The sequence below is a fragment of the Geospiza fortis genome, unplaced genomic scaffold, assembly GCF_000277835.1.
Source record: "Geospiza fortis unplaced genomic scaffold, GeoFor_1.0 scaffold130, whole genome shotgun sequence".
NCBI lineage: Eukaryota > Metazoa > Chordata > Aves > Passeriformes > Thraupidae > Geospiza > Geospiza fortis.
In genome coordinates, this window is record NW_005054300.1 from 12,495,305 (window position 1) to 12,519,741 (window position 24,437).

Genomic DNA, 24,437 nt, shown 5'->3' on the forward strand with positions numbered 1-24,437 from the left:
CTGTTGCAGGGTGTCCACCCAGCATTCATAGGGGCGCAGTACCCTTACTCAGTGACTGCACCGTCCCTGGCAGCTACAGCAGTGTCCTTCCCTGGCGTGCCCGTCCCCTCCATGACGCAGATCGCCGTGCATCCCTATCACAGTGAGACGGGACTGTCGCTGTCTTCCAATGTAGCGCGTAAGTTACACCTCGGGGCTTGGGAGCACTGGAAGGTTCTGGCCAAATGAATGCCATTTTAAAGGTATGCGTGCTCAGGGATACTGAGATTCCCAAGGGGGCCTGATACAGCTAGCAGGGAGAAAATTTTGTTCAGCTGAATTTCCAGTACGAGATTGTTTTGGCCTCAAAACTAAATCATGTTTGGAGCCCTTGTGGTCTTTCTGACTTCTAACCTGTAAAAACTTAATTCCTGCTCTCCTTGGGCAAGGTGAGCATAGATGATCTTGAGCAAACTCATGTAATTCTGTTGGGTCAGGTGAGCAGAGTGTAGGAAGCAGGCAGACTTCTGCTACAGAAGCACTGCTAAATGTCTTTTTCTGCCTGAAAGGATTGGAGGCAGCCAGTGCCCAAATGTGGAACTATGAGAGATGATGGATGTTTTGTCAAGAGTCATATCAATAGCATTTGGAATGGTTGCTCATGTGTTGTGCTAGGGGCTCAAATGATGGTGAAAATCCATGAAGTAGCATGTAGCACTGGGACAACAGATGTTTACTGGATTGTGGACATGCTGTCATTGCCATGGAGTTCTGCACCAGTGGGTCATGCTTGACCCCAATCTCCGCTAACCCCACATTGCAGAGGCTATAATATTTCCCTGCTTTCAGTGTGTTGCAACTCACCAGGTGCTGGAAGGCTGGTGTGTGAAAAATACTGAAGAGTTGTGTTGATCTCCTTCATATTCAGAGTATAAGTAGAATAATTTTAGTTTTTTTTTTTTTTTATCCTGTATTTTGATGCTAAAAAGCTACCACAAAAGCAAATAAAACAGTCTTGAAGGCCTTAGGATCTGATAGCTGCCAGTCTTAGTCACAATCTGATGCTGTGACTTTTCATTGTGAGAAACCATTTCTGTACTCCTCCAAAGAGCTATGAATCTTCCAGAAGTGCTAATTCATCCTAGAACACTTAAAATATCAAAAGGAGAAAACAACCCCACCCTTTCCAGTTGCCATTGTTTATGGCTTCCATAAACTTATTTTCAGTTCTTACAATGCTGTTTCACTGTTCCTCAAGTACAGAATCATGTGGTGAGGCCTGAGCTCTGGCAATAATTTACCTCATTCTTATGGGTTATTCTCCTTGACCAGACTTCAAACACAGTATGAATTTTGCCCTGCTTTGTGCGGTGTTTGGCACCCTGTGCCTCCTTGGTTGAGGAGGTTAGACAGGTCTTTCCTGGGAGACACATTGTTCTCAGGTATTCAACTGTTCACTAGCAAACATGGAGGGGGAAATTAAAAGGAACTTAGAGCATTGCTCAAGCTCGTGTAGTAGCATCACAGAGAAACTGTGAAATAAGAGCAACAGTTTGCACACACCTAATGGCATCTGTGCTCTGGAGTTCTCAAGCAAACCTTGCTTTTTACTCTTTGTACCTTTCTTGAGAGGGACAGGTAAATTTGAGTCTCGTAAGAGTGCAGCTTAGTGACTCAGTGTTTCCTGCTGTCCGTACAGTTTAGGTGGTACAATGCAATGGGTTTGCATTTGAAACCTGTCATTTCCCTTGAGTTTGCTCATACTAGTTAAGTGTCTGAAGGTGACAACTTCTCAAGTCTCCCTGCTGTTTTTACTGTTTGTACATGCTGCCAGTGTGTGCAGTGACTGTTCTTTCCAGGGATGATTGGAGGTCAGCCTCTAGTGACGGCCTTCCTGAACGGAGTGACAGCTGTTGTACAGCCCAAGTGGAAGAACCTTGCACTGTTGGACTTGATCTTTGAGTGACTTAATTCTGTTCCTGCTCAGTAATTTTCCTAGCAGTTTCTCATCAGGTGTAGACATACACATGATTGTTTCCTTGGACAAGAAACCAGAACCAAATATTTTATTTAATTGTAGCAAATGCATTCAAATCAACATACACGTTTACAAGTAAAACATGGATTTTGTACATGTTCACGAGATACTGCAGAAGAAATGGACACACATGTTACTGACCCTGTCAGGCCCACCTTGCAAACAGAATAGGGCTATTCCTGGCCCATTGTATTTCAGTTGTAAGCCTGTGGGTTTTGGTTGCTTTATTGTTCTGTTTAGGGGAATATAACCCTACACTGGCAGGGGGCAGTCAGGTGAAGGAGATGATGGCCCAAATAAACCTTCTTTTAGGCTGGTGCTGGGTCCTAATGCTGCTGTTTTGCTCTCTTCAGTAGGCAGTGTCCATGCAGGATCAACGTTCCCAGCGATTCAGGGTGCTTCCTTGACAACTCTGTCCTCACAGCCCAACTCCCTCGTTACGGGGGGTTTTCCTGCCGAGGATGAGCAGCACAGTCAGCCCGTGAGCCCCCAGGGTCTGCACTACCTCCACTCTGCATACCGAGTTGGTAAGGATGGCCAAGTGCGTTTCTGTAGTCCCCTTGAGAGGGATTCAGGGCAAGGCTGCAGGTTTTCACTGGCAATTTGGCAATTGGCTACTGCACCTGTTGGGGGTGAATGCACCTGAGGGACATGGGAAAAGCAAGTTGATGATCAGATGTGGAGTCTAAAAATGAAGGCAAAGCATTGTAAGATTGAACAATTGCTTTTCAGGACCATCAGAGCAGAAAAGAAAACTAAGTGGGTTAAAGCTGGGAAGAGTCTTGCCTTTCAGCAGATGTAGAAAGGAGCCTGAGTAGGCCTCCAAGGATGTGACTGTGCAAGTTGTGACTATATGATAAAATGATATTTGGCTCCTGCTGCTCATGGATGGAGAGGGCACACTTCTAGTTTAATACCAGCTGAGTCTTCAGATGCACAAAGGAAGTGCCCTGTGCCTCTCCAGTTATTTGTTGAAGATAGATGCAGGAGGAACTTATATGTAGTGAAGAGTGGGTATGTAATTAGCATTCCTTTCCCAGTCACACTGGTTGTGAGAAAATAAGAGAATCTGCCTGAATTGCCATTGGTACAAGGATAGCAGTCTTAGGGTTTGGGATGAAGCTTAGATTGCAGTAAGCTACTGTACTAGTAAGTAGTAAGCTACTTGTACGTACTCATGGTTCAACCCAGTGGATGCTTGATGTAGGATAAGGAAGCCTCTAAAATAAGCAAAGGAAGAGAAACAGCAGGGAAATGGAAGGAAAGCTTGACTTTTTTGTTGAAAGTCAGAATAGAGAGTACTTGTTAGCTGGAAAGGTATGCAGGTGGCTTTTAAAATACCAGTGGTACATGGCATGCCATGAAAGATGTTTAATAACCTGAATAAGAGAGAGGCACAGGCAGGGAAGATGGTCTGGAAGATCAGAACATGGCACATGTTGGTATTTGAATACTGTTGAAATGGGTAGATTTGTCTGAAGAACTGTAATGGCATAAGTGAAGTGTTTGCAGATTGGCAATACTGCAGCTCCGTGGTGGCCTGTTGTCTTTGCTGGAGAGCAGGTTGGTTTGGGTAGCTTCTGTTGCAAAATTTAGATCAAAAGCTTTGCTTTCAGGACATCTCTTGTAGTGCAGCCTTCGGGGCTCTCTGCTTGATGCTGCTGTGGGTGCTCGAGTGCTTCTTTGCAGCTCTGGTGAGGGGTGATGGCTGTGCAGGTTTCCCAGCTTGGAGCAGCAGATCCAGATGTTCTTGCAGATAGTTCCTGTGCTGGCTGACTCCAAGGTTGGCCTTTTGTTTCTGTCTGGACTCTGCAGCTGTGGAGTTTTCTGTTGGTGAGGGGCAGGCCAGCCAGGTTGTGTTGCAATGAGTGAAATGCTAGACTCAGCCTTACTGGGCAGAAGTGCTGCTTGACTGTGGCTGCCCCTTTCTCACAGGGATGCTGGCTCTGGAGATGCTTGGCCGAAGAGCTCACAACGACCATCCCAACAACTTCTCCCGCAGCCCGCCCTACACTGAGGATGTAAAATGGCTCCTTGGGTTAGCTGCAAAGTTAGGTAAGGCTCGGAGCAGTACTTAACAGAAATCCACTTGCTGGGATTTGGGCCATGGTGGGAAAAAGCTCTTGGAGTGAAGCATCAAAGATTGGGTGAGTCTGATATCAGTGCCATTCCTGAGAGAAGATCCCTACTGCTCTTTCATCCCCTTATTTGTCCCATTTTTGGGTTCAGTAGGCATGCTGTTGAATTTTGAGTCACTGGATGAAGTACATGAGATTGGGCAGAGTTCAGAGCTTGTATCTCTTCCATTCTGTAATATTGATTATCTCTTTTCCATTTGCACTGTATTGTAGGTATTTCTCTTACGTATATTTATACCTTCTGTGAAGACTTTTTATAGCAATAGATGCTCAAAACACCTATTTTTGGGGGGTTGCTTGTTTTTACTTCTGTTTTGCTCTTGGATCTTTTTTGTCAGCTCACTTTCTAAATGCTTTCATAAGCAGTAAGCTAAAAAAATCTTTACAAACAGCCTGTTTAGTGGGACAGCTTCTGCTGCTCTTGCTGGCAGAGCTCCACTGTAGGAAGTGGTGGGGAAGCTTGACTTATGTCTACAGCCTCCTTAAAGCCCGAGTGCTGAGGCATCTAGGTGCTTCCTTGATGGGCAGTCAGGAAACAATGGAGAAGGCAGTGTGTTATCCTTGTATTTCTAGTAACTTTGCCACATTAATTTCCTTTCATATCTCCTTTAAAGAAAAGTGAATTTAGGAACACCAGTAACTGAGGTGGTACATGGTCTCTCCTCAGACCTGATGGGTATAGCAGAATCTTCTCTGTCCCATGAGTTTGCTAGACTGTCTCCCCCAGGCCTGCTGAAGGATGCAGTACTGTGAGAAGAAGGTGCTCCAGATCCAGGTTCTTGCTGTGAAGTGTGATTTCTTGTGTGTTACCTTAGCACTGTTGTTCTGACTTCCTCCTGTGCAGGTGTAAACTATGTGCATCAGTTTTGCGTTGGTGCTGCCAAGGGGGTGCTGAGCCCTTTTGTGCTCCAGGAGATCATCATGGAAGCTCTACAGAGGCTCAACCCTGCCCATGTGCACAACCACCTGCGCACCCCAGCCTTCCACCAGCTGGTGCAGAGGTGCCAGCAGGCCTATATGCAGGTAAAGTGTGGCTTATCTTCCTGCCTGTCAGAGCTGCCAGGCCATTGCCTGCCTTGGAGATGCTGCCTGTGTGTGCATGTGCAGAGGGGAAGGGGCCTTGGGCACTGGGAGCTGGTGGTCCATTCCTGATGCATCCTTCTCCCTCAGCAGGGACTGGAATAGGCATCACCTGCCTGTATGGGGGCTGCATGCAAAGGATCTCACTGTACTACTTTTGCCAAGGCCTTCCACCTCCTGTGCTCTTCCATGAAGACTGGGGTGGTTGTCTTCTTCCTCACTCTGAATGCTATATGTACCTTTTAACTTCTGAACTTTCTTTATGTTTTCAAGCCTCATGTCCACCCCTGTCCCTAGTCCATCCTTTTTACTTTCTTGTTAGTAGTAGCCTGTTTTCCCCTTCTCACAAAGGCATGGCTGTCTGGTGTGCCAGTGCTGAGACCAACAATGGAAATGGCTTGGTCAGCTACCAGCACAGATATCCCTCCCAGGCTTTGTTGAAACCAGTGTTTCAGTGAGCCAGCTGGAATACCAAAGTTGCCTGTTCTTTAAAACAGTGCAGTCAGGACACATCACATATACCTTCTTCTTGAATAAATGACCAAAGGGTGATTCTGTAGCTATATTGTCAAGGTTGGATTAGCTGTTCTATCATCCTAGATGGTATTTTTGAGACATGACAGCTTCTTCATTTGGCCTTGAAAGCTAAGCCTGCTGGTTTGGGGCCTTGTTTGAGAAGCTGATAGAAGTGACAGAGTTACGCCTAGAGATATTTTGTAGCAATTTAGTGTAAACTTAACTCAGCCCATGTCCCTTAGCAAAGGAGATGTGCAGTGACCAGGCTGGGTGTAACCTGCAGAATGAAAGGTTGTGAGGGTTGGATGCTGGTGGGGTAGAATATTACCTGGGCCTTTAGTGCTGTACTATGGCTCAGTACAGTGCTCGTGACATAGAGGACACTTGCTGATGCTGCATTTTGGTGCTGTGAGGGAGCACTGCCCTTGGGTGTGCTGGGGTGCAGGATACAGCACTGCTGCCTTTGAGGTACTCTTCTCTGTCAGAGCTGCCAGTCTTGGACCACTGGTGGGTAACAGGACCATGTGACCTATTGCTCTGGGAGCTCAATCTTGTGAGTTTCACCAGCAGGAGGGCGGTGCCAGTACATCCATCATCGGCTGATCCATCTCACTCCAGCTGACTACGATGACTTTGTGAATGCCATCCGCAGCGCCAGAAGCGCCTTCTGCCTGACTCCCATGGGCATGATGCAGTTTAATGATATTCTCCAGAACCTAAAGCGCAGCAAGCAGACAAAGGAGCTGTGGCAAAGGGTCTCTCTGGAAATGACCACCTTCTCACCATGACATCAGGTGGAGCTCCACGGACACACAACCCTTTGCCCAACATAGTTGTAGTTCCATTTACACCATCCTTCCTTCTGGTGTCTTTTTTATTTTAGTTTTAACTTGCTGGAAACCACTGATCTGATGTATTTATACCATGACATTCCTCTCCAGCACTGTTGCGTGTTGGCGCTCTGCTTTGCTCGCTCTTCCTCCTCCTTCTCGGGGCTGCAGGCTTGAGAAGCATCAGGAAATGAGAAGGAAGTTGAGCTGGCTGCCCTGTGGTGTAGTCACTGCTTTTCTCCCTGAGCCCTGGAGGCTGTCCTGCGAGCAGTTTGCAGTGTGATTGCGCACATGTTAGAGGGGTTGGGGATTCTGTCTGAAATATTTATTTTAGCATTTATAAATATGTAAACTTTTTTTTTTTGTATGGGCTTCTCTTACTCCACACACCATCTCCTTTTGGAGAGTGGCTGGAACTGCTGTGCACAGCAAGTGCTCCCTCCATCCCTTTCAGCAACTCCTGGTGAGAGAAGCTGAGACTGGAGTAGCAGGGCCAGGGCCACCTCTGCAGCTTTCTGCAGCAGCTGAGGACAGAGGCTGGAGCTCGGGCAGTGAGTCCTTGACTGCACTGAGCTGCCTGGAGACTGCCAGAAGTGCTTGAGCTCTTTCTCAGGAGCGTCCCTCACTGGGCACTGCTGGCTCATAGAATGTTTTGATCCTGGTTGTTCCAAGTTGTACAATCCTGTTTCTTTTGGCTGGGGTATTACTCTCCTGTAATCACTTTCTTATCCCTCGTCTCTTCTCGTTTCCTGATTAAACACTTGTTTTCTTAGACTGACTCTCTCTTCTCTCTGCTATGATGTTGGCAGTCTGAAGGAGCTGGCCAGCTGTGTGTCAGTGGGAGCTCCTGTGAGCCCTGGTAGGTGGCTGCTGTGCTCTGGGGAGCAGCAATCCAGCACAAGCTGGGGCCCAAAGGTTTCTTGCCTGATACTGCTCTGACAATGACCTGCCTCTGCAGAGGCTGAGGTACATGTTTGATGGGTGTTGGGAGAGTTGGTGGTAAGTCTGGGATGTTCTTCCTACAGTTCTGTCAGTCACTGGCTTCCTTTTCTAGCCTTAATACTGTGTGATAATGCAGAGCCTTGTATTTCCCAAGTGTGTAGAACACCAGCTGCTCCCATGTATTGGTGGTATGAGAGGTATGTGGTGGACTGTGAAAGGTATCTAGTAGGGATGGCATTACAGAAAATTAAGTTTAGATAGCTTAAGTGTATAAGCACATACATTTCAGGGCTTTTAAAAGTGGAAGTTAGATGACTTATGAATGGATGTTAAGAATCCCATTTCTCAGCAGTAATGTATTTTGCTTCTTACTTGGGTTCAGCCAATGAGTTTTAATTTCTGCAAGTTAGAAATATGTACCTGTTTGATATTTCCAATGATACTCTTAAAGAATAAAGTAAATCATAGGCACAGGGCAAAAGAGATGAACAGGCTCTTTTGGTTTGGCTTTGTGTACTGCACAGGCCAGAGAGTATGGCTTAGGTTTCTCTACTTCTGATTGTGCAACAGTAACTATTTAAAGATCTCCTTATAGCTCCTTGTGTTCCTCCATAAGGTGTCTAGTTTAAATGCTAACTAGAAATGCAGGTGGTGATAATAATGGGTTAGGTTCTGTGGTTTTTAAACTGAAGTCTGTGTTGATTATGAGCTGCCTGTTATTTTGCAAAACTTCTGGATCTGACTGGAGAGCACAGCCTGATGATGTGTGGAAGGTTTGGGTTCCTAGAACACGTTCTGTGCTCTGGTTCTTGCATGTTCAGAACTGTGAAAGGAGCATAGAGAAAAATGAGTTGTCTAATAAGGTCTAATATTTTCTAATGCTATAGGGAAAAATCTGTGGAAGAGAAGGGGGCATGTTTTAGAAGGAAAGAAGCAGAAGGGAAATGGGTAAAAGAGCTGAATATTAAGTATCAGGAGCAGAAGTGATCTGTAGCATTAAGAATTTGGATTGAACAGGGAAATGAAATGTCAGAGCCTCATCTGTGATGTTGATTGGAAAAATACACTTGATCCTGAGCAGCTGAGTTTTCAGACCACTGTGTCTGGTAATATGTTGCTGTTCCTGAGCCAAGTCCCATGAAATATATCTGAGCAAGGACAGAAGAAAGTGAGGAAAGAGAGGATGATGTTTTTTACTGCCATGTGGCTGTGAGGTTATTGAGGTATTTTTCCTTCATAAGAGATGGGATGAGGCCTGATGGCCCTAGAAGCATTCATTTCCTGTTAAAAAAAAACAATTATTACCCACTGCAGTCTTGTTAGTCACTATTCCAGGAGTGGGAAAAATATATAGGCTTAGAAATTCTGAAAAGACATTTCAGCAGAAGACCTGTAAAAGAGGTTGCAGGCAACTCAAATTTCCTTTGACTTTTAACACGTGTTTTTTCACTTGGAGTTAATGTTCTCCAGGACTTTGCCAGCAGCACATGAAGTGTCTCCATCTCTGCACATGTTCACCTATTACCATCTTTCTTGCCTGTGAAAATTTTCTTTTGGAGGCATTTTCCAGGAATATGAGTTAACAGAACAGTGTTTGCCTTTGAACTTCAGTGTCTTTACAGCCCATGAACAAGGTGAGTTTGAGCTGTCCTGTAATGAAATGACGTGCCTGACAACAGGTATGGCTGTAATTAGCTGAAAAGCCCCCTGTCTAGTTTTTCTTTACAGTCTGTACAATTTATTTGGGATTTTTATTTTGGTTTTTGGAGAGTCTATTCAGAACTAGCCTTCTGGAGAGCTGTTGAAACTAGTTTTAATTTTTTTTTTGCTTGGGTTTGGTTTTTATCAAGCCTGGAACTGTGGTATTTTGGAGCACAATACAGCTTTTACTTTCCCAGCTTTTTTAGCACCAGCTTGGCTATTGCTACACAGTGCTGGAGTGCTCTGTGGAACCTTGGAAACTTCAGTCAGTGGAGATGGGGTAAGCATTGAAGTACCCATGAAGTTCTTCACCACCTCTGGGTCAAAGTTGTCAGCTGTAACAACATGGCATAAATTTAGAATAGTTTTCTATTAGAGGCAGAAAAGTTGTATTTTTCTTACCTAGACATTAAGAGACAGGCAGGATATAAAAATGAATTTTTCAGGATGTAACTGGGAAGAGAATGTGCCAAAAGAGATATATGTTCTCACAATGATCTGCTACCACTGACTTTTTTTAAACTGAGGTGTAGAAGGTAAAAGCTTGGGCCAGCAGGACTTCTCAGCATCTGCTCACCATGACTGTTGCAGGAGTTTTCTTTTAAACCCTTTTAAGCCATAGATCAAATGGCTCTCAACTAGAGTTTATTTAAAATACTTTGTGTTCTCTCTTTCTGTGCCTGAATTTAAGTGCCATTGACATGATTATGGTGAAGGCAGGATCTTCTGGTTGGTGGATTTTTTTTAAACTGCCTCCCCCTCACTATCTCCTTGCCTCCAGAATTATTCAAATGTGGCTTTTGAACTCATTTCTGCTTCCTGTTTCCATGTTAAGGGTATTCGCACTTGGGGCAGGGTGGTGGAGGCACCTCTCCCAAAGTAGCATTAATTTGTGGAAGCTGGAAGTGCAGCTGGGGCTGTTCTGGGTGAGGGTTTTTATTTGAGCTGAGGATTTGTGAGTGCTTTCCCTGAGGGCACCATGCAGATGAACCATGTGTGCTGTCAGGAGCTGCCATTACTGAGTAGTGTTTCTGCCTCTTGTAAAGACTGATTGTGCTCTCTAAACAAGTGACTTTTTATCTTGAGGGCATTGTCTGCTCCCAGTTACAGTATTCATAACTACTCCATGCTGTCCAGGCTGCACTGCACAATTCCTTTTTTGCCATGAAGGAGTTGTGAGTTTTAAGGGGAAAATGGTGGAAATGCATTAAATCCAGTACATATCTGGTATATGTATGTAGCATGCACTGTCCCTGACATTTCCTTCCATGTCCTACTTAAATTGGCTCATTTAAGTCAGCCGAGAACTTTTTCTCTAAGTCCTGAAAAGCACCTTTTGCAGTGACCTGGGGGTTATGGCCCAGCCTGATTTATGATCCTGTCACCCTAAGTGACATAACTACAAGCTGGATTCTGACTGCTGCGATGGTGTCACCACTATGGACCTGCTGGTTTTCAAGAATTGTGGAGTGATGTGAGAGCTGACAATGCTATGGAGATGAGAAAGGTGAGAAACCAAGTCTTGGAAGAAAGCCACTTTCTAAAGCTAAAAATAGATTCTTTATTTCTACATAGAATACTGGAGATAAGTGTCAGGAATACTTTTTGTAGCAAAACAACCTGCTAAGTGTTTCAGAGGTGAATATTACTTGGTTTATTGTGTTTTTTAACCCCCACAAGCCTTTAAGAAAAAAGGAACAAACAAACTGATAAATGGAGAGATGGTACCAGTGTTCCATCTATGTTCTGCTATGTGATGGGGGATGCGATTCCTGGATTGAGGCAGCCTGAAAACACTTGTATGTGCTGGCTGCTACTGTATGTGGTGGTGTCTTGTGTGCAGTTGCACCATGTCAGCCAGGAGTCCCTCAGGATTCACCACTGATTCATTTGGCACGTTCAGACCTGTTTATCATTACTTTTCTGGCCATGTTACTACTGATACAGCAAAATGATCAGCAAGGAATCAAAGGTTTTTCTTTCCAACTGCATGTAAGGGCTGAAAAATGTCAGGAAGAGGTTGATCAAGTGGCTTGTTAGATTCCTGTGTGTCATTCTGAGTTCCAGGAGCTGCAGGCTTCTGTCAGGGATATTTGTCTTTGCAGTGCTGTCACCCAATGAAAATTGCAATTTTCAGTGATCAGCTTTTTATGTAGAATTGATACATGATGCCACCTACAGAGAAATTCTCTAGTTCCCTTAGGTCTTCACCCTATAGCTGAGATTCATACCAGTGCTCCCTGAATGTTGTGCTGACTAGAAAGAGGCAGCAGACAACTTTTAAGTATTTTCCCGATTGAATTCCTGAGGTGGTTTGCAAGCACAAGATCCAAAAGAGTTTCCTGTTGTTGTTTTGCCAGTTCTCACCTCTCATGCACCTGGCTATAAGAATTACATGGCCTTCTGCTTCCTGGCCAAATGACTCCTTTTTAAATGGGAGTTGCATCAGCCTAAAGAATTTTTTAAAATACATTATCAAAAAACCCCTTAAGGTCCTGTTTCATGCTTATCATTTTCCTTTGCCTTAGAAGTGAACTGGTTACCATGAACTTCTCTGATGCAGTAGTGAGGCCAGAAGGTGAGGTTTGTTTCTACTATGGAAGGGTGAGGATCTGGAATGTTTTACTGTCAAATGGGTCAGTATCTGGTACCCAGTGTCTCTCACTGAAAAGATGGGGTTTGTTAGCTTTTTTGTATCACAGAGCTTCTGATATTATACATGCTTCTCTTAGGAGGCAGTGTTTGATTCCACAGCTTTGAAGAGATGTCTGGAAGGCAGGTAGCTTCTGCATCCATGTGCTGTCAGAGAAAGGTAGCAGATTGGAAAAGCTCTTCATCGGGTAAGGATGTCCTATAGTTGGAGCTGACCACAGCAGATGCTTTGTCTGTCATTAGTATAAGCAGTAAGAACTAGTGCAGTACAGAAATTAAGCAACCAGGGGAAGAAAGAAATAGATAATGAGACTCCACAGTTGCCATTTGCTGCCTTGAGTGACAGACTATTACCAGTAAAGTAACACTGACTTACTGAGCTCCTCCCAACATTTATTCCTCAAACCACATTTATTTTTACTGGGCCTCTCCTCAAAGATGTACCATAGTCTGAGGTAAAGCATGAAAGGTTGTCACATAGTCTGTGTGACAACCTATAATGAATTAAGACCAGGAAAACATTTAAGGGAGCAGCACAATCATTGGTCCTGGGATTCTTCTTGCTGCTGCCAGGGTTATTTGTGAAGTGTCTGGTGGAGGGAGAGCTGTAGGACTGTTTTGCAATGCTCTCACAAGCATGACTATTCAAACAATGTTTTCCTTCCAGTTTTTACTGTGAGGGCTGCTGTGCCAGGCACACCTGGACAGGAGCTACACAGCCAAGCTCTGCTATGGGAGGCACAGCAGCTGGAAACAACTGCAGTAGCTAGGAATGGCCCCAAAGTCACCACTATTGTAAACCAGTAAGAATGAGTCTCAAACTCCAGGCTGGCTGCAAGTAGCACATTCCTTCTACCTTGTTTCAAATGTAAGTTAAACGCCACTGTTGCCCTTCCAAATACCAGGCCTAAGGAGGAGAATTTCCAGTTTTTCTTACCCTTGTACCAGCTTAGGGTCCATGACACCACTCCAAATCATCACAAAGAAGAAAAATAAGTAGTACATTTATTGAATCTCCACTTACTTCTACTTCTAGCCTTTATTGAGACACATGTGCTCAGCTTCGAGAGCCAAGAATTTCTTCATTATCATTCAATGTGAATGATGCTATACATGAATCAAGTGCAGGAAGTTGGGCTTTTCTCTCTAAGAGGAATGAGAGAGGGGTTTCTAGTCTTTCCATCTGTTTTTTGGCTGCACAAAATAACCCTTTCCAAGGGCACATGAAATAAAATACTATATTGCATACTATATACATTTACATACAACGGTAAATGCACCATTCATTCAGAAATACACAATACCTAAGGCTCAATGGAAAAGCTCCGTTGAAGCAACTTCTCTCTGGATGAGAGAGAAGTGGCTTGTGACAGTTGTGAATGTTTCCATAACTTGTTCGTGTGGATCCTGCCCCACTGCAGCACTCTCCAAGGACCACCTGTGCCTGGGAAGGAGGGCTCAAAGAAAATATGTACAACCATGATGGAGGATTTCCTCTGAGAATAATTATCCAATTATCCAATAACTGCAGGAGGAGGCAAAGTACCTTAGTGTACTTTGGAGAAGCAGAAGCCCTTTTAGGCATAGGAAACCACTTCTGGTGCAAAGCCGCTCCTTTATATCTGAACCATAGGCGTGCAAGAAGATTAAAACAGTCCTAGCACCTGGACTATGTGGTAGGGGTGTTGGAACTGTTGGAAAGGGATTTTTTTTTAAGCTGATCAGGCATGGGGAACTGAATTACCTGCTTTCAGCTGTAACATCAGCCATATTTTACAGTACCTGAGCTTTGCCTCCCCCTGCTGCTGGGCTGCACTTACACACACCTCCCAAGTGCTCTACAGGGACATTACTGCTCCTTGCTTATCTTTTGACATGTGTTAAGTCCCTGCAGCGAAATACTTGCCCCGTTGCCACATGTGGCAAACCTTTTCTCTAAGATCACAAAGCAATTCATTGACCAGAGTTAGCAGACAGTGTGTCCCACCCCAAGCCCTGCAGATAAGGAGGGATAAGTTACCGGTCTGTGCCCGTCCCCGCAGGTGCAGTCCCCACCCTCCCCACGCAGTGGCACTGTAAGCAATGGGCACGGGCAGAACAGCGTGTTCTTGGGCCTCGCTGTGGCCAATACACTACGGATAAAAGCTGGGCTTCACTGCACTGGATTCCCCTTTTATTAGGCTGCTGCTCTTTTCTCAGCAGTGGGCTCAATTGTCTCCCCTCTTCAGCCTTTACTTCCAGGCTCAGAGGAACAACACATTAACTCCAGCTCGTGCCTGTTTCATAGACTGAGAAAAGGAATTTAAAAATACACAAAGTGTTAACTCTGCTCTCTCCCCTGCTCTAAGTAGGGCAGTCATTTCAAATCCTTCCTGTAAGTAAAAGTCAAATTGTAGTAGCACACCATTAATACTCAAGAATGTGACTTGCACTCTATGCCCCAAGGCAGTGTCAGGGCAGCAGCCCTTTCCAAGGGTGGGGCGAGGCTCCACCTGCACATTCTCTGCTCCTTTGTCCAGTTGTTTTGGCTTGACAGGAGATGGCATCATTGCACACGTTGGAGCACCACACATGCCAATGGCACTGACTCTCAGCTCCAGCTAGAGTTTTGCAGCTCCTCTCGGAGCCAGGTTGGAAGGGGCTGCCCCAGTCTGTTCATCAGCTTGGATAATTCAATGTTGTGCTCCCGGTAGAAGTCTCTTAGAAAGAGCCGTGACTGTGGAAAAAAAAGACCACATGAGCATGAAAGGTGTTACCCTCAACACGTGCTCCACAGGTCATCTGGGACAGATGGTAGGAAAATCCATGTGGGTTTGCTGGGATGTTTCTACTTCTCTTGTTGCCAAGAGATTTGAGACAGCTACTCACCAAGGAATCCATATCGGGGTATTTCCTTCCTTTACTCTTTCCTAGGCATTTAGTCTTTCCTCCATCTAGCAGCTGGCACCAAAATCCTTTTGCTTCATCAAATCTGAAAAAGACATTTATCTTTGAAAGATACAGCCACATACCCAATTAGCAGTAGCAGCAATTAAGTAACTCCATAGTTATTTCCTATTTCAGTGCTTTACCTATTTATTTTGTGGTATTGGTTCCTTGGATTTTTTTTTTCACTGGACTACTTTGACAAGAAATTTATTACAAACATGATGGTTTCAGCTTTGTGCAAATTTCAGATGTACCATGGTTACATAATTTGCCTGTTCAGCTGGGGGAAAGATAATAATCAGTTTTCTGGTGCACGTAAATTCTTTTAAGTCTCCTCACTGTAGTTGAGTATTAGACAATCCCCTGACTGTTTATTAAGTGTCAAGTGTTTCTTTTCTTGCTAAAACACAGGCATGAGGCAATGCTGGGAACCATGTCTGGATCTAGCCTGGTCTGTCCCTTCAGCTGGCCAAAGGTGAGCTTGAGGTTTGAGCAGGTCCCCTGAAGAAATTGGAGGCAAGCTGACAAATCCCATCTATTTTCTGACTTGGCTGAGGGGTACTGGCAGTACCTCTACTGTAGATACTCCATTCACCATCAGCACATGTGCTGCAGCAAGTGAAGCTTTCAAGTAACCCGACATTTCTCTAAATCTGTTCTCCCCTGAGGAGCTCTGTGGGAGAGCTCTGGGGGAATCCTTTGGAAACAGCTGTAGGGGGAGAACTGAATTAGTTGTCCTCTCTTTACTGTGAAAGGAAAGGGCAATTGTTTTGTGCCTGCATGCATGCATCCCCACCCACCATCCTCAGATGGCATAGGCTGTGACAGCAGAGAAGATGGGAAAACATGTTTCAGCTGCAAAGAACAATATTCAGCATCTTCAGTGGGCTTGCAGAGTTGCCACTGAACACTGGTATGGCCACAGTACACCTTCAACAGCACTTAATCTATTCAGTTAACTGTACATGCAGTGTGGGCAAGATCACAGTCAGGGCTCAGAACATCCTGTAACTGTAGCAGTGAGGTGGTGCCTCTGCTAATGCTCTCTCAGACAGCTCTGGGCACCTGTCAAATCCACATCATCTCTAATAACAGGCTCTTTACCTCAAAACTGTGCAGTGCAGCCCTAATCTCCATCTGGGTGAAGATAGGAGCAGATTGTCACACATTTTTTATCATACCTCCTCTACTTTTTGTCAGATACAGCTATAACAGAAAGCATAAGGAGTACTACTAATTCCAGCACCTTTTCTGAAACACAAAGACCAAGTGGAAAAAATATCATAGTTACTGCTGTGAACAACTTCATTCTTCATAACAGTGTCAGAACCTTGTCCTTCCCCTATAATTTCAGGAAACACCAAGGTGTGATTCCAGTCTCCACAAAGCATCTCATGCTATCTGAATCTAATTTTAGGGTTAGGCATAACTGTGAAACCTTGGCAGATCTCCTGATTAAAGACAAGAAGTGTTCTTTCAATCACAGGCTTCCTGGCTGAGAAAGCATTCTCCCAAAAGGGAGCTATTTCCTTACCTGAGGGCCTGGGTGTAGTTGAAGAGTGGCGTAACTCCCAAGAACTTCTGGATATTGTCCATTACAGAGGCAGGGTTGTGTCTCAGCTCCTGACCATCCACAATGAGAAGCTGTAAAGAGAACAGTTGCCTGAGCCTCTGCCAGCTTGTGCTGACTGACACCTGTGAGCTTCCTTCATCTCCAGCTGCCCTGGCCTGTGAGTACAGGCAGCCAAAGTCTGTTTGTTCTAGAACGACACTGTGGGGGATGTGGCCCATTTGTCACCAGAGATAGAGAAGTTATGATATGGTCCACAAGTACCATGTAACAGTACATCATGACAAGCTTTGCTTAATAAAGTTGTCTTTGGCCAAATGCCCTGTAACTAAGCACGAAGGCCCAGCAGCAGCATGTACAGATTGTCTCTGGAAACCCTTTTTGTTTGGATATCAGCAGCCATTGTGCTAGGTATTCTCCTGTTACATGTCTCATAGACAATGAACAACATTTGTGCTAATAAATTATCTACTCCAAATAACAGAATGGAGCAATAGTCACATGAACTAAAGACTGACCTGCAGTAAGAACAAGGAGGTGTGTGTTTAGCTCCGTCATTCCTCAAGCAATAACCTCCAGGAATAGCAAGGCAATGAGATACAAGCCTAAGAATGCTTTACCATCTCTTAGTCTTGACAGATCTGTCATGTACAGTTCAGGCTCTGCTGCTTTGGCAGAGAATAACAGACCAAATGGACATTATAACCCTCTGCTGGATTACAGACTGTCTTAAGAATAACCCCAGCAGCAGAAAGAACTTGAAAAAACATCCTGACTCACAGTAATCACATATATATATATATAGACAAAGATCAATAGATAGATAATCTTAGACAGTTTAGAAACTTCTTCAGAATTTAGAGACCGAAATAGTCTACACTGTCTATTCATTTGCATTTTTGCAAATTTGTACACAAAACACTGAATCCTGACATCTCTGCAGTGAACTTTCCCTTCAGCAGACAGCTAAAGGCTTCACAACAAGGGAACTAACAAGAGGCAGAGTCCACAAGCCTCTCTGTAAAGCAATAAAACCACAGCAAGTGGCTGAAAGACCTTCTGGGCCTGAAGAAGGTCCCTGGACTGCAGACTGCCAAGATGAAAGGAAGGGAGTGCTAACACTGCTGTTCTTGCTGAAATTCCCAGAACTGTGGAGCATTCTAGGAGATCACAGTATCCTCGTGCACTCATTTTCTTTTACAAATACAATAAAGTGCAAAATTGGAGTATTCAAGCCTAATTTCTTACCCACTCATAACAGGAGAAAGGAAGTAGTGGCTTTTGTTGCAAAAGACAAGAAAGAAGGTAAAATTAAAATTATGGGGGGTGCACATGCTCATGAATCAGTTTGTTCCCCTCTCCTCTCCACTAAACCTGCAGGGGGCTCCACAAGCAGCTCTCCTACCTGCCCAGAGGGATAGTAGGTGAGCCAGCGCTCCAGGTGGGTGGAATACCAGCCGGGGAACAGGCATCGGCTCTGCAGGGTGCGCAGCTCCTGCGGGGCCTGCGGCTTCGCAGAGATCACTTGGTAGAAAGTGTAATTGAGCGCCACAGGGTCGTTGTGAGCACGCTGGTGCTGAAAAACACAAGCTGGATTCAGGAGCAGCAACAGGATTCTGCCTTACGCTTCTCAGTGCAGATCCCAATGACTCAGCACAGCCACCCACCAATGCCTCTGTATGTGAATGTGTCCGCACCCTGCAGGGAACCTGCCTCCTCTAGGAAAGCACATCCCTTTCTACCTCCCCCACTGAAATATCTCCGTGGCTGTTACCCCAGCCCAGCGCAGGGAAGTTACCTGATACCACGAATAGGCTCGGTCAGCAGGGTTAATCAGAACAGTGATGATTTTGGCTCGAGGCAGCAGGGCTGCACCACGTTTTGGTACCACCTCTGTGTCAAAGTAATTGGCACTCTTCTCAAACATGAAGTCTGTGCTGGCATTGGAGGGAATGGGAAAGAATTCCATGTACCTGTCAAACAGATGAGATGCTGGTGAGCAGCATGGCCCAACAAGAAAAGGCACAGCCCCACGATGCCCTTACTCCTCTTCAACAGACACAGCTGCAGCAAAATTCCACCTCCCCAGTAATGCAGGGGATGAGCAAAGGAGTGCAGATGTAGCAGAGGTGTGACTCAAAAAGGGGTGGTGGCACATGACAAAGAAAGTTGAGAAATGATACCAATGTAAGGAAGTATTTTGCTGAGAGTGTGTTCCCCGAGTCCCTGGGCATTGGAAGGAAAAACCTGAGAGTAAGGTCCCAGTTGCAAGCTTTAGCAGGAAAGAAAGACATTTTGTCCAAGAGTAAGGTCAGAATCATCTGCCTGCCTTGTCACCAACCGCTTAAACCTGTCTAAAGCATTTATCTCTTTGTACCTCAGTCCATAGCTGAGGTACAGGGTAAAGAGCTCTGGCCTGACTCACAGGAGCTTGTTGAATGAGTAACATGGAAACTCTAAGGTATTTGATTAACAAGGTAAGAGGGTAAGGTGAGCTGGGGACTGTGAAGCACTGGAAGGCTGATCTGTGCTCAAATCTAAGCTGTGCAACAAACCCAAATTCCGTGTTAAATATAAAGATTCTCCCCTTGCATGTGACGCCACACTCTGATCAATCTGGAGGACTTTCCCAGGGGATGCACATAGAAGCCTTCACTTTCTAACCTGTCAGCTAGTGCAACTGCTCTGTAGTGGTTGACTTCCGTGAGCTCTGCTCAAGTACTAACCATCTTCCAGTATCTTTTCAAAAGTCCCCTAAATGATTAGAGAAGTCAATCTCCCACAATTCGTGGATAAAGAAATCCCAGAATGGCTTTGTGCCACACAGCCATCCCTCAGAGCCATGCACAAGGGAGGCCAGTGCCACTGTCAGCCAAAGTTACTGCTTTGAGTAAGAAACACCTTTAAACTTTCTCTCCCTGGAAACACAGTGGCATAATAATGCCATGGTGACGCTAGAATTTGCTTGCCAGTTGGAAACTTCTACATGTAAACACCAAGGTATGCATATGGATACTGGAGCCAGCACAAGGAACACAGTGGTTGTTCTAAGTGTCAAGGCTGTTGAGAACAATAGCAGGGAAGTTGTCTCCTCCAGTATTGTGTTTTAATTCTGAAACCATGAAGAACTTTGTAATGAGAACATTGCTGTCTGTTTTGCATGTCAACGTAACTTCATGACAGCAGTGCATTCATCAAAGACTTGCTGAATTTTTAAAGCTAATTCATACCTACAGCTCTCCTGATGAAGAGTCAGTAAAATGAGAAACTGCTTGTGCTGCTCCTGGGACTACACAGCTGGGTTACCAGGAAAACAGAAAGCATGCACTGAGCAAAGCAAGGAAAACAACTGTTCAGAAACAGAGAAGCTGCTAAGGGGGATGAGGCAGACATACAGAGAGACTTGGGAGAAGGCAACATGGGTGCACCATATCACAGAAGAACATGTGTCAGGTCTCTTACCAATCAATTCCTTTGTGATAGTTGGGGCCATTAAAAAACTGGATCTCCTCAAAGGTGGATGGACTTGGGAAGTTACTGGTCACAGCTGGATGCATGGTCAAGAAGAAGTGCACAGCTGTTGTGCCTGCAACAGGAACCAGTTAATGGGACCTGGGTCACACAATGCTTTGGCTGAATTAAAAGCTTACCTACACTGCAAGAAACTGTTCCCAGATGGGCACACTCCTCTCCTTGTAGCTGACTAACCCCATAACTCACGCAGTTTACAACAGCAGCGACACCAAGCACTGCTCAGTCAAGTTCAATCCACATTTTAACTCATGCAGCTGATTGGAATTGCCTCCTTTGCAAGACATCTGCCACCCATCCAGCTACTCCCATGCCAGTGGCACAGCCACACCGTCATGTGGCAGAACACAAACATGCCACATGAGAGGTGGCCTGGGCAGGACGTGTGCTAGGGACAACATTAGTGTCCTGGGGTGAGAACTCCACCAGAGATGCCTTGTCCTGCCTTTGCTGTAGATGTTTTCCCTTTACCCTGCCCTTACTGAGCCACCTGCAATTAGCCTGGGTCATGATACAGGAGGCTTCATGCTGCACACACACCATCAGAGCTTCCCAGTGACACAGCCAGGGGACAGCAGCTCTCCTGGCACAAGCTTTGTTCCAAGTCCAGGATTGCCATTTGCTGTGAATAGTTGGTGCTGCTGTTGCATTACGCAGAAAGCCGAGGCTTGAAGACCTGGTCTTAGATGAAGAGATTTTGCTCTCTTCAGCCTAGAAGGGAATCATCAGTACAGTATACACAGCTATTTCACTGCCAACCACAATGCCACAGCAGTTTAAAGGTGGTGACAGAGATCAGACAAAGGAGTTTCTCTCCCTCCCAATGACTGTGACATGGAGCATGCAGTGGGTACACAGATCTGCAGCAATAAAAGCACTAGGGGACATTCATTGTAGTCATTCATTTGCTAAGTGTGTGTGCTTAGTCCTGCTGACAGCCTGTTTGTGACACACCAAGGTCACAGGTTCTCTGAGCTTACATGGAAAGCCGAAACAGGCAGGGCAAGCCAAGCACAGTGCCAGGGGGAAAAGTACTGACAGACTTGCCAGATTTAGGTTAGAATATATCTGAGATTGTCTGAAATGTCCTCTGTGGCCATTTGGCAGCTTGTGCAAAGGGCAGCCATACAGAGCTATAGCATGGACCTTTCCAGTTCTCTGCAAGAGTGAGATGGAAGCCACGGTCCATAATAACAGTGTTCACATTACCAGTTTTCTGAGGTCCCACGATGAGGAACTTGGGGAGTCGATCACATGTTTTCTCTTTCGACCAGATATCCTTGTGCCTTTTATCATCACAGGGATTCTGTAGCACAAGTGATGAGATTAAGCATTACCACAGAAGGTAATGGCAAGGGGAGGAAAAGCTGGAAAGGCCAGTCCTCTGGGGAAAATGCTATTAGCATATGAAGAACACTTCAGAGCCCCACTGCTGCTCTGCCAGGCATCAAGTGTTAAGTAAAAACACTGGGGACTATTTTCAAAAGCTCCAGTGACACGGGATCCAAAGTCCCTCTGAGAGTGTTAACCACAGGCCTTGCCCTATGTAGCCATACTGGGCTGGGCCACCGTGACAGCACAGCTCAGCATCTGTGAACTTCTGGCAGACAGACAACTCTATCACCTTCAGTTAATTTCATCTGCTCATTACCATGCAGAGAGCTGCTGCACTGGGATAAAATGGAATAAGTGTGTTTTTATTTAATGAACATGAATTCTGCAGTGTGAAATTACTTTGAGATTAATCACATTAACATGCCTGCAAAGCTCCTCCAGCACCAAACAGGGCTCTTGCTTGCACACTTTACATTTCACAGCAGCTTGCTCTAATACAAACCCTTTAATGACCCAAATGCCTGCAAGCTGGCCCCTGGTCATGTATGACAGTCAATCCCTGTCCCTAAGCTCACACTGTGACTGTGTCCTACTGCTCCTACTCCCCATCCCTTCCACCTTGCCATTTGTCACAGGCAGCCTGAAGCCACAAAAGTTAAACCTAAAAGCTTTATGCTTTACCCCTCTGCACCCTGGATCAGCAGTCTTGCTACACTTCAAATGTGCGTTACACCCCTTACAAAATCACTAGGAGCAGTAACAGCTGCCTTCTCACCTGCCACAAGGGATTCTTCTCCTGTGGGAAGATTTCAAAGTACTTTTTTGCAAGCTGGACTGGAGGCAGTGTTTGCAGGCGAAGGTTGGTCCAGCACTGCACAAACTTGACCAGGCTTTCAAAAGTGTACAGTCCCAGACGGTCATTCCCATAGTTGGACAGGTGTGTCATGAAGATGCTGATCTGAAAATAAAAAAGACATGGGATACTGGTAAATCAGGTAACAGAACTATTTCTGCCTAGCCTGATTCCATGGTCAGCAAGAAGCTGTTCACAACTCAGACTGCCATGGCTGTCTTGGCTGACAAATGTGCATCTGTCAGGAAACAGTCCTGGAAGACAAGAAGAACTCAGGAGAGGAGGAGCACAGACCTCTCATTGATCCCTGGGAATGATGCAGGGTCATGGTAACTGAACCCCGGATCTGTGTCCAGAACAGTTTCAAAATCCCATTCAAATGGCTCTAGGACATTTAGGTGAACAAGGCTTAGTCAGTAACTCCCTACTAGTCAAAAACCTTGCAAAGCCACTTTCATGGGAAAACAGGGGCTTCCCTTTCCCTCCCCAAGGCACAACCAGGGCAACCTCTTGAGCTGCAGTCTGCTACAGCAGGGCAGCAGGCCAGGGAGGGGGCACCACGCTGCAGGTCAGGCCACACAGCACAGGGATGGTTGTCACAGGAGTCCCTCCTGGGCCCACAGCCCATCAGCTTTCATTCTCTTTGGAGCTGACATCTCAAATGTAAAGGAACAACTGGCAACTCCCACTTTAAAATATAAACAGATGTGTCTGGGGATCTGAACAGGGACTGCAAAGAGACACTGCAGTAGGATATTGTCCTAGAAAGAGACACCGGCTGGTAAGTTTTAGCCTGCAAGAACCTTCAGCACAGGCAGCCCCTGAAAAATGTCCTGCCAAGCTTTAACATCGATGGGCAAAGTGGTACTCAATAGCTATAGCAGCTGCCTCAGCACTGCAGTGCTCAGGAGGTTGTGCACTCTCTCTGCTGTGCCAAGCCATCTCTTCCCTCAAGCAGATACATTTTCTTCCTGTCAGTTTTTCACTATTTTAATTTTTGGAAAAGAGTGTGAAGCACTCTTGTCAGCTTAACTCTAGTGTGTGGTTTTGATATGTCCCATGGAATTCAGCATCCCAGTAACATGCCCATAACACAACGGCACCTTGCCAGACATAAACCACACCTTGGCTAGAAGTTGGAAAAAGAAAAGCAGAACACTGAGGCCAGTGGAGGAATAGCTGATTTAGCACTCCTTGCCCAGTGTCTGCAAGTGCAGGGAGGGAAAATTACCTCAGTCACAGTAGGGGCACCCATTGCTGTACAGTCCTGGGTTCAATTCTGGTGACACCAGGTAAGGTCAGGAGGCAGTGACAGGCTTCCCTGGCAGGGGGCAGGAATGGCTTTCCCACTCACAGCAGGAAAAGAGCAAAATGGGGAAGCAGGAGACAGATGGTCTTGGGATGAAGACATTTGCTGGCACTGAGGAAGTCTGAATTCAGTTTTCTGCCCAGTGTCACCATGGGCTGGTCTCAGCAAGAGAAGAGCTACTGATGGAAAGTAGCTCTTTGTGCCTGAGCCATCCCCAGGACCCTATGGAACAAACCTAATTCTGTCCATGAGGTGCTCACAACCCAGCATCTTTGGGTAGGCAACAGAAAACACTGGTAGGACTCTTGGGACACATGGAAAGTAAGTGAAGATCAAGATTGATCATGTTTGTCTGCCTGGGAGTTTTTCACTTCTGGTTCCCTACTGAGCTGACAGAGAGGCCCTGCCAGACAGGCTCTGGTACCTACACTTCAAAGAGCAGCATGTGCTCGGTGCTGTTATGTAAGGATGTGCTAAATACAGCACAGAGCAGAGGACAGAAAGATCTGTGTAACTGCAAGGCATGATGGCAGGAGGATCTCATGTTGTATTTTGCCCCCTTTCTGGGAGACATCAGGGAGGTTCTGTGACAGCAAAATATGCCTCATCCCTTTGACTTGCTGGTGAAATACACAGAGGAAAAAATTTCTGTATGAGGAGTCTGGCTCACTGGCACATATCAAGTATCGCAGCAGGAAGGACAAAGGACACCACCTGGGACCCCTTCAAGATTTCCAAAATAAAAAAAACCAGCCTGCATGAGGTCCAACTTAGCAACTGAGTCTCAAGACTGACTACATTTGGTAAAACGGCTCACACAGCTAATGCTGCCACCTGCAAACAGTCACAAGCAACTGCATTTGGAAGAAGACAAACCCAGCCGATGAGCCATTTCCCTGGACTTTTGAGTGTGCAGTCACAGCCTGTAACATGTGCACTGTATAACAAGGCCTGGCAGCCTGCTCTGCCCCCTCACAGCTATTGCCAGAACAGCTCCAAGCACTGCTTCTGACATAAGCTACACTCAAGGGCCAT

At 45.6% G+C, this 24,437-nt stretch overlaps 2 protein-coding genes across 4 annotated transcripts in view; one reads left to right on the forward strand and one right to left on the reverse strand.

Annotated features, from left to right (window-relative positions):
- The window catches only part of ZSWIM8 (zinc finger SWIM-type containing 8), a 53,641-nt gene extending 46,282 nt beyond the window's left edge, over window positions 1-7,359 (forward strand). For both annotated transcript variants that reach the window (XM_031062315.1, XM_005417231.3), the window contains exons 22-26: window positions 10-178; window positions 2,371-2,544; window positions 3,953-4,072; window positions 5,000-5,178; window positions 6,336-7,359. In XM_031062315.1, coding sequence (XP_030918175.1) covers window positions 10-178; window positions 2,371-2,544; window positions 3,953-4,072; window positions 5,000-5,178; window positions 6,336-6,539 — 846 coding nt within the window. In that variant the 3' untranslated portion in view covers window positions 6,540-7,359. The remainder of the gene's footprint in view (window positions 1-9; window positions 179-2,370; window positions 2,545-3,952; window positions 4,073-4,999; window positions 5,179-6,335) is intronic.
- Window positions 7,360-12,860: 5,501 nt separating this feature from the next.
- Window positions 12,861-24,437, reverse strand: part of NDST2 (N-deacetylase and N-sulfotransferase 2) — a 101,859-nt gene continuing 90,282 nt past the window's right edge. For both annotated transcript variants that reach the window (XM_005417233.2, XM_031063628.1), the window contains exons 8-15: window positions 22,016-22,198; window positions 21,115-21,211; window positions 19,837-19,960; window positions 18,173-18,347; window positions 17,780-17,950; window positions 16,339-16,448; window positions 14,745-14,847; window positions 12,861-14,592 (exon numbers count right to left, since the gene is read on the reverse strand). In XM_005417233.2, coding sequence (XP_005417290.1) covers window positions 14,467-14,592; window positions 14,745-14,847; window positions 16,339-16,448; window positions 17,780-17,950; window positions 18,173-18,347; window positions 19,837-19,960; window positions 21,115-21,211; window positions 22,016-22,198 — 1,089 coding nt within the window. In that variant the 3' untranslated portion in view covers window positions 12,861-14,466. The remainder of the gene's footprint in view (window positions 14,593-14,744; window positions 14,848-16,338; window positions 16,449-17,779; window positions 17,951-18,172; window positions 18,348-19,836; window positions 19,961-21,114; window positions 21,212-22,015; window positions 22,199-24,437) is intronic.